At 31.9% G+C, this 10,475-nt stretch overlaps 1 protein-coding gene across 1 annotated transcript; it reads left to right on the top strand.

Moving 5' to 3' along the window:
* Positions 1 to 8,475: 8,475 nt before the first annotated feature.
* Positions 8,476 to 9,348, top strand: LOC123913498 (F-box protein SKIP19-like). Its single transcript, XM_045964266.1, has 2 exons — positions 8,476 to 8,825; positions 8,976 to 9,348. The coding sequence occupies exons 1-2, from the start codon at positions 8,476 to 8,478 to the stop codon at positions 9,346 to 9,348; spliced, it is 723 nt and encodes a 240-aa protein (XP_045820222.1).
* Positions 9,349 to 10,475: the final 1,127 nt, after the last annotated feature.

Genomic DNA, 10,475 nt, shown 5'->3' with positions numbered 1-10,475 from the left:
TGATGGATTATATTATATGGATACTTTCGAAGATACATAACCTAATGATGATTGGGAGTATTAGAAATTGATTATGATTCTGAATCTTGAATTCCTATTTTGATGTTGTTGCTTTAAGGTAATTTTGTTGAGGGTATATGAAATTAAGTTTGGTATTTTCATTTTGAATGTTGTACTTCAATTTCTCCGAAACTTTGTTTGCAAGAATGATTGGCATCTTTCTATTAATTAATCACTATCGTTTTTTTATTTTGTTCCATGATAATTTCGAATGTGGTATTTGATTTTGCTCCTTGTTTCGAATGCTTGCTTTATAAATTTTCAAAAATCAACTTGAGAGTGACAAGCTGATCGGCTAAGTTTGTAAAGACAACAAAATCAAATGTAATCCTTGCATAATAGTAATACAAAAACATCTTTCATACACTTGTCTTGCCTTCATAACAGGTCATAATGTGTTACAACTCTGCATAACCATTCTTTCTTTGTTTTGTTTGAAACAGCAAAATTTTATTGATAGTTCAACAAGAGTTACAAGATATAGTGATATACACAAAAGGAGCCTAGAAAAAGTAACAGACCAAGCCACTAGCAAAATCATGCCTTAACCAAAACAAAAAAACATGCAGCAAAACTAAAAACACCAGCCAGGACTAGGGAAGGCAAAGACCCCACTTCCCCACAATTACAACACTAAAAAAGGTAAAAAACTGGTTCTAAAAACCCACTACGACACGGCAACAACCACACCTAGGGCCCAATAAAAACAAAAACGCAGGAGCAACATAGGCAGACACCTTCTGACCATCACAAACACAACAACAGGAGGAGGACTCAACAGCAGCAGAAAAACATGTTACCGCGAAAAACAAAGCCGAGGCTCCCAAGTCCATTCGTAAAATAAACAAGGCGCAATCTTCAATCGGTGGACACTCCACTTCCAAGACAACACCTTAATTTCTTCCACCAATTTAAAAATAATTTTTGTCCCCCATTAAAAATCTTATCATTCCTCGCTTTCCATAATAACCAAATCGTCGAATGCCAAACCAAAAGAAAACCATTCCGGAGCTGCACATTGTTCGCTTTCACCGTAAAAATTAAGGAACGATACACAAATATTCGGTGGAATTAGAAAATCCAGCCTCAAACACTTGAAAACCTCCTTCCAAACACTTTGGGCAAAATCACAATGAACCAACAAGTGAGTTGGCATTTCGGCCGCTTCCGTACACCAAACACAAAGCGAATCCGCATCAAGAACAACCCCCCTCCTCAAGAAATTACTACTTGTTGGAATTTGATCATGAATAATTTGCCAAGAGAAAGAAATCACCTTAGTAGGAGCCGGACTTTCCCAAATGCGCTTGACCACGGACTCATTCAAACTAGAGAGAAAAGACACACCTAGTATGTCCTGAGCGAGCACTTCATTAAGAAGTTTTTACTGAGAACCCCGCCATTATCCGGCAACCAAAACCACTTATCTCTTTCTGTGGACAAGGAGGCACCGCGAATAAGCTCCTTTAGAAGGACCACCTTGCTCTTCGTCCAAATGAAAGAGTCTTCTCCTCCAAAGCCACACTTCCCAGTCAACACCCTACCCCACCAACTCTAAAACCGTCGATTCTTTTTGTTCGGACAAAGAGAATAGTCTAGGGAAACAGGCACAAAGCGGGACCTCCCCAATCCATATATCCTTCAAAAAATTAGAGCATCCGCCATCGCCCACCCTCCTCTCAATATCCTTCCACCTGTTAGATAATAATATTATTAGGGCTTTAAGTATTGGCCTTTATGTGTTAGTAGTCTAGTAGTCCATTAGGAATTATTATAAATTGTATTGTAATCCTTATTTTGTTAAGTAATGCAATTCTGATATTATTGAAACCCTAGCCGCCACTTGTGTTTCTCTCTGAACTTTAACATGGTATCTAGAGCTTGTTTCGATCCGCCTTGAACCACCTGTTTGCTTCCGCTGTCTAGTTCTCAAAAATTTGGGAACGAAATCGTAATCGAGTTGTGGATTTTTGAGTTTGTTGATTGTCGTATCAGTAGTTGTCTGCAAATCGTTGGGTTATTCTGTTTTGATTGCCTCTGTTTAATTTGTTAAATTGCATCTCAGTTCTCTTGGTCGAGTCTTTTGTTGATTATTTGTTTCTAATTGAGCGGTCCGATTTTGTGATACTCGGTCAGTTTTCCACATCACGTGTTTGATATCAATACTATTTTGATAAGGTAGGTTATGTGTGATCAGTTACACTTTTTGAATTCTATAAGAAATTAGAAAGTCTTGAAAATTTGTTTTGGTGGGAGCATTGATTGGCTTTTCTTGTACTATTGTTGCTATTGCCTTCTAGTGCCACCGTAATTAAGATATGGTTTTTGTTTTTCCACGGCAATTTGATGTTTGGTCTATGGTGGTGTTGGTTTGCTTGTGTTTCGTTTGGTTACGCTTCCTTTAGTTTAGTTTGTTACTCTCTGATTTGGTTTGTTTTGTCATGACTGTTTTTTGTTTGGTTCTGTCCGGTGAGTTAAGATAGTACTCACAATCTGTCTGGTGAGCGAAAGCTCGCAATCTGTCTGGTGAGCGAAAGCTCGCAATCTGTCTGGTGAGCGAAAGCTCATAATCTGTCTAGTGAGCGAAAGCTCACAATCTGTCTGGTGAGGGAATACTCACAATCTGAATATCTGAATCCGGTGAGGGAATACTCACAATATGACTATTTGAAACTCTGAAATCTGAAGCCTGAAATATGAAGCCTGAAGTCCGAAACTGAAGCCTGAAGCTGAAGTCGAATCTGGTTCCCCACTTCGGTTAATGCAATTAGTTAATTTAGTTTATTTTCAGGGTTGATTTTGTGACAAGCTCCAAGCTTAGTAAGCTTTAGCTTGAGGGGTAGTATTAGAAATAAAATATTTAGTTAGAGTTAGTATGATTTCGTTTTTTGTCTGACAAACTCTCGATGATTACCTGTTAATGCATCGTGAGTTTGAGGGGAAGTGTTAGATAATAATATTATTAGGGCTTTAAGTATTGGGCTTTATGTGTTAGTAGTCTAGTAGTCCATTAGGAATTATTATAAATTGTATTGTAATCCTTATTTTGTTAAGTAATGCAATTCTGATATTATTGAAACCCTAGCCGCCACTTGTGTTTCTCTCTGAACTTTAACACCACCAACAAGAGGAATTAAAAGGGAAATTAATCCCCTCCAACCCCACTTGACCCGTTACTCCCTCCCCATACCTTGCAATAAGCACCTCTTTCCATAAAGGCCTCTAATGTTGTAATAACCTCCCTAACTCCTAGGCATCCATTGTTCTTCTATTGACAAACCATATTCCACATTACACCCAACTAATTTTACCTCCACCATTCACACTACCCCACAAAAATTCTCGTTGAATCCGCATTAATCTTTTACAAACTTTGGCCGGCATCTTCAAAAAAGACAACAAGAATATAGGAATAGAGTTCAACACCTAATTGAGAAGCACAATTCTACCACCGAAACTAATCCTGAACTTATTACTCCAACAATTGAATCTAGACCGGATTTTTTCGAGTAAAGGTTCCCACATTGAGAGACTAATTTAAGGCAACATTCTTATAAATTACTCTTTCCGTACCACAATATATGTCACACTTTTATACATATTAAAAAAATAATTAATGTTGTATAGAAAAGATAGATTGTGAGTTGATTTACAAAATTGTCTTTCATTTATAATATGAAAAAATAATTTTTTTTTGAAGAAGCTAAATTAGTCCACCCAAATTAGTGTCAGAGAGAATCGAACCTCAGACATCAAGAAGAGCACACTCTCAGGTCCCAAGCCAATACCAATGCACCAACCCAAGTGAGTTATGGAAAAAATAAATTGCAGAATTGAAAGAAGAGAGAGTAATAAATAATTAAGAGTATAATAGGAAAAATAGCATTAAATGCTTTATTGGTAATATAAAGCGACATATATTGTGATACAATTTTTTTTCCCCTAAGTGACATATATTATGGTACGGAGGAGTATAACAACTGATTTGTAATTTGTATATATTTTTTTTTCAATGCTTTGTGCCGGATTTGAGTTTTTCTTTTTTTTAAAAAATAAATTAAAGTACCCATATTTTTGTATATAATAACTACATTTAGTAAAGGACCAAACTTATGTACAGTTCCATATACATAGTTTTTATTGTGCTAGATACATGGGGGAAGTCCCTGTGAGCTTAGCTCAGTTGGTAGGGATATCGCACTATATGTGCAGGAGCCCGGGTTCGAACCCGGGACACTCCACTTATTCACCTTTAAGGTGGATTTTCTAGTCACTAGACTACTTGACCAAAAAAAAAAGATAAATGGGGGAATGTTATTTTTATTTAAAAACAATTTTCTTTTTCTTTTTTTAATTAAAAAATATAAATAACTACATTTTTGTGAGAGGAACGGGAAAAACTGCATTTAAGGAAATGCATATAAGTTTTGTCCTTTAGTAAATAGTGCATATAATAAGTACCTCGAAATGGAGGTTTGGGCCCTTGCGCTATGTTTGGATTGATGGTATATAACGGAATGGAGCGGAATGAAACATAATGGAATGGAATGTAGCGGGACGGAATGAAACACAAAGTTCATTCCATTGTTTGGATATTCAACGATGGAATGAAACAAAATTACCACTCCATCGTTTGGGAAGTGACAGAATGGAATAAATTATAGCATTTTTATTCTATTTTTACCCTTATTTAACAAACATTATTTTATTTAAATAAATAAAAAACACTATTATTATATAAATATATTACTCCATTGCTACTTTTATCTCCTATATATATGATAATATATGAGGACTTCTTGCAAAATAATTATAGCAAAAAAGAAACACTCATGCACAAGGGACGAACATAAGGGGGGCAAGTAGGGGCTGAGGCCCCCCCATCTTGTCGTATTTTTTTTTCCATATACTTGTTCTTGATACATATGTACGCATAAATTGATATTTGAGAGGTGTTTAAAGATTAGTAACTACCGTTTAGTGGAAAACATGTACCCGCAACATAGTAATTGTAACAATTTACTTTAAAATATTTTGATAATATATGTGATACACTACTAAAGTCCAAAATCAATTAAGTTAGTTCTGATTGTTTGCATAAAGTGAGAGATTATTTTCTGCTATGAAGATTGTGAAAAATAGGTTGAGAAATAAGATAGAAAATGAATTTCAAACTAATTATGTGATTACTTATACTGAGAGAATAATTGCTAAAAATTTTAAAACAAATTCAGGATGAATTTTATGATATAGAGCAATGTCGTGTACAATTTAGATAAACAATGTGATGTATTTTTTATTTTTTATTGAGTATATTTAAATACTATTATAATTATTATTTATTTAATATTTATCATTTAGTTATTCCGGCCCCCCGTTTTATAGATTCCTGGATCCGTCCCTACACATAATATGAGAATATATAAAAACGTTGATATGGTATCAATCAGAATAAGCTCTAACAAGAACAATAGTATTGCACAGATTAAATAGAAGCATATATAATTAAGGACAAAAGTTACATGCATTTCCATACATGCATTTCTTACTTTTACTCTCACAAAGAGGTAGTTTTTTTTATTAAAAATAATTTTATTTTATTTTTTCAAAATGAAAAAACACAAATAACCACCTCTTTGTAAGTGGAAAAGTAAGATATGCATGTATGGAAATGCATGTAAGTTTTGTCCTATAATTAAATAACAAATAGAAAGATAGTCTTATAAAACTATAGTTAAATAACAAAAAGAAAGATAATCTTATAAAACTATAGTCATATAACAACAACAACACTGAGTATTATATTGAATTTGAAGAAAATATCAGAATCAACTCTGGATCAACGAAAGAAAAAAAATTGACGGGGAAGATGCCAAGAAAAAAACTGACGGGGAAGATGCCAAGCTGGTGCAAATTGGGTAAAATGGTAATATTTCAATTATGAAGTTCTATTCCATTGGATACACCCCAAATTGGGGGGAATGAAAAATTGAAGGATTGAGTGGTATTGGATGGAATTGATTCCATTGTGTTCCATTCCATTCCATTCAATTTTTATAAACCCAAACAATGGAATCATATTATATACCACTCTATTCCATTCCATCCCACCCAGGGACGGATCCAGGAATCTATAAAACGGGGGGCCGAAATAATTAAAGAATAATAATTATAATAGTACTTAAATATATGCTTAATAAAAAATACATTACATTGTTTATCTAAATTGTACACGATATTGTTCTATATCATAAAATTCATCAACAACTGAACCGTATTAATTAGTTTGAAATTCATTTTCTATCTTATTTCTCAACCTATTTTTCACAATCTTCGTATAGCAAGAAAATAATTTTTCACTTATAGCAAACAATCAGAATTAACTTAATTGAATTTGGACTTTTTTTTTTGTGAAGAATTGAATTTGGACTTTAATAGTGTATAATATATATTATCAAAATATTTTAAAGTAAATTGTTACAATTACTATATTGTGGGTGCATGTTTTGCACCAAACGGTCGTTACTAATCTTTTACCACATCTCTCAAATATCAATTTATGTAATATGTATCAAGAACAAGTATATTATGAAGAAAAAAAATATGACAAGAGGGGGGGCCTCAGCCCCTACTTGCCCCCCTTATGTCCGTCCCTGATCCCACCACATTCCATCGATCCAAACATAGCCTTGAGGTATTTAGTTTTGCTCATATTTTACAAGGTTAACTCAGTTGGCAGTAATATTGCATTATATATCGGAGTTCGAACTCCAATGATCATTAGCCTCTAAATTACTTAAAAAATAGATTCAAGCTCAGGTAGTTAATATAATGGTCTTGCTAACGAGTTCCCCCGTGTCACTCTTTAAGCATTTCATTTAAAGAAATTTTTTATTCAAAAAATTTAACACTACAATTTCCAATGCGTTGACTTTAGACATTCCCATAAAAATTTATACTCCCTCCGTCCCAAAATATAAGAACTCTTTTACCACTGCACACATGTCAATACATACTTTTGATTAAAAATATAATTAATTCTCTATTAGTAAAAATTTTTATTCGATATTTAAGTTTGTCATTATATTATGGTAGAAATTTTATTCGATATTTAAGTTTGTCATTATATTATGGTAGAAATTTTATTTAGAATAAAGTATTTAAAAATTTGTTATATAATATTGTTAAAATATAAGTGAAACTATTGTGCTACTTTTTGTAAAACTTATTAAATAAATAAATTTGATTATAATTATCAATGATAAATTATCCAATTTTTTATCTATTTGTCACAAATAATACTCTCGTGTATATTTTTAATAAAAAATTTAAAATTTGATTGTGCATATTTTGGGTAATTTAGTAAATTTGATAAGAATTAACTTTATTGTATGTTTATTATATTATTATTATTAGTAGTAAATTTGGTGCTAATATTTGTTTTAATGAAAAATATTGTTTACGTTTCTTTTTTTTTTTGAAAAAATATTGTTTTTTTTATAAAAATAATATTTATGTTTCTATTTCTATATTCCTATTTTTATGTATATTCATCTTATTTTTTCTATAGTATTTTTATTCCTATTTTTAAGCATAAATATATTGTCCTATTTTTTTTCTTCTATCTATACTCTGTTTTATTCCTATTTTGAAGCCCCTTTTATTGTATTTATGTTATATTCTTTCAAGATATTTTTTTAATATTTTTTTTAGTGAAATTACAATCAAGGATGTAAAACTTGCAACGTGGTTAAAAGTAATAAGGATAAATTAGTCACTTTGGTGGTGATCGATTTTAATATATTAGTAATAGATTATAGAAATTTGATATTTAAAAATATACATCGAAACAAATCAAACATGATCTTATATAATAATATTTACATTTATATACTTTTAGAAAAATAAGTTCAAAACAAAACATATGAATAATGTATTTAGTTAAAAAATGTCTTATAAAATGGGACAAAGGGAGTAAAAAACTTACTATTTAAGGTCTTAAATAGTATCCTGAAGCACTAAGTTAACATTTGCCTTAATATAAAAGTTCCTTGCTTTTATTTGGTTATTTAAACTATTGAATTTTCAAGAGAGCATGGGGTGTTTTCAAGCTAGTACAACTAGCAAGAAACTTTTATCGGAAATAGAGGTGCAATAATTTAGTAGAGTATTTTTTATATTTTTTTTAATGTAAGAGATAGGAGTAGAAACTTTTATTGTCATTGGAAACAACTGTTTTTATTCATACTACTCCTTAGCCTCTTAATGCTTCTCTTTCTAAACGTTTAGGTGCCCCTCTTACGCGTGACAAATTCCAAAGTAATTTATTAGAACGATGTTATCACTTTTAAATTTCACACTATAAAAAGTTATACTTTCAGAATCAATTTATACAACTGTTTCTTTTACATTATGATGGAACCTTGTTCTATTCCTGTAAAGGAAGCAGACTGTATGAACTCAACCGTTCCAAATTGGCTTGAACTTCCAGTAAGCATCACAACAAACATACTTCAAAGGCTTAATACCATTGATATTGTGACAAGTGCATGTAAAGTGTGTCCACTATGGGAGAATATATGCAAGGATCCTCTCATGTGGCGCACCATTCGCATGAGATACAATGACGCTTCTCCATATATCTTTAATCATGTCGATTTGGTCAAGATCTGCCGGTTTGCTGTTAAACAAAGTTGTGGTCATTTGGAAGACATTGACATTGAGTATTTTTGCACCGATTATCTCCTTCAATATATATTTGAGAAGTAATTATTAATATTATCATATTTTTCTCAAAATTGATTGTTAATTTTCTTATCGATTGCTATGCCTTTTCTTAACGTATATCTGTAAATATACATATCATTGTTGTTTTTATCAATCATTTTTTAATCTTTCAACCTCAAATTTTACAGTGGCAGTAACTTACGATGCATGCGGCTTGCAAATTGTCTGAGAATATCATATATAGGATTCAAAAAAGCGTGGAAACTTTCAAAGTTAGAAGAGCTGGATATTTCGTTTTGCAATATAGGCGATAAAACTTTCAAAGTTCTTGAAGTCCATGGCAAGTCTTGTCGACTTTTAAAATCGTTCAAATTTGAACAAATGAATTATATGGAGCGTTCTTCTGATTTAGAAGCTAATGCAATTGCAAATACAATGCAAGGACTACGCCATCTTGATATTCAAGGAAATATGCTCACTATTTTTGGGTTAAACGCAATTTTATATCCGTGTCCACTGCTTGAATCCTTAACATTGAAAGATGTTTTAATGTCAAATTAATGGGAACTTTGTTGGGGGCTATAAGCCAATCAAATTTTTGCAACTTCCAAGATGGTTTAAGGATGAAGATAGGGATGAAGATTTGTATCGACGTATTATGAGGAGCAATAGTTGGTGCGAAACGTATTATGAGGAGCAATAGTTGGTGCGAAGAAAATTGATGAATTCTCTCCTCTGTCATTTGGTACTCTTTAGTAGAGTAATGGCTTAAGTGTTAGTCTTCTTTTATCTTTCTATTTCTTCTTATGTATTAAGAACACCAACTCAAATTAGTTTCTCATCTCTCTTGATTTGTTTATTAATTTCTATTGATTAGAGAATTTGAAATTAAGAGAGAGATAGAAAGGAAGGAAAAAGATGTAGAGAATTGAGGAGAGGATCCAAATTCTTACGGGACTTCATTATGATTATTCTAAATATTATATTATATTTGAAACGATGATCCTTCTGATTAATTTTTTTTTTTTTTGTCAAGGATCCTTCTGATTATTTATTCCAAATGTTTAATGAATGATTATCAACAGTTATGTTCGATGAATGATTTTGACCTTGAATATTTTGGCACGGTTTTAGAAATCATACCTATTTAATTATAAATTTAAACAGAAAATTAAATTCTCTTCATCATAAAAATATTCTGTTATCGGTAATTTACTTTTACATATGGAGAAAGTCTTAATTAGTCACAAGCATCTGTACGTGTTTATATGGTGTTTGAATGTTTTTCATCAAGGTTTTAAATTGATGTTCACATCCACAATTGCGGCCGGAGTATTGTTGATGTGGTAAGCTTTGTAACCACGTCGAACCGCAATTGCAGTGTGATTTAAAGAGAGAAAAAAGAGGAAGAAAAGCTAAGAGAGATTAGAAGATTAGAAGAAGGACTAGAGAATTCAGAAATTCTAAAGTAAGATTGTGGTTAGATAATAGAGTGATTCATAGGAGGGAGAAAAAACCTTTTTCTCTAACCTAAACCTCCTACACTCTTTTCTTTTCGGTTTTTTGTGAATTCTTTTATGAAAATGAAACCTTTTTGATAAAATAGTGTTTGTTTAACTTATGACTAATTAGAAGTACGAATTTTGGGGATAAAAGGTGAGAATTTTGCAGATATTTGTGAGGTTTTA

Source organism: Trifolium pratense, linkage group LG3 (assembly GCF_020283565.1).
Source record: "Trifolium pratense cultivar HEN17-A07 linkage group LG3, ARS_RC_1.1, whole genome shotgun sequence".
NCBI classification, from domain to species: Eukaryota; Viridiplantae; Streptophyta; class Magnoliopsida; order Fabales; family Fabaceae; genus Trifolium; species Trifolium pratense.
This window is presented reverse-complemented; position numbering and strand designations above follow the sequence as displayed.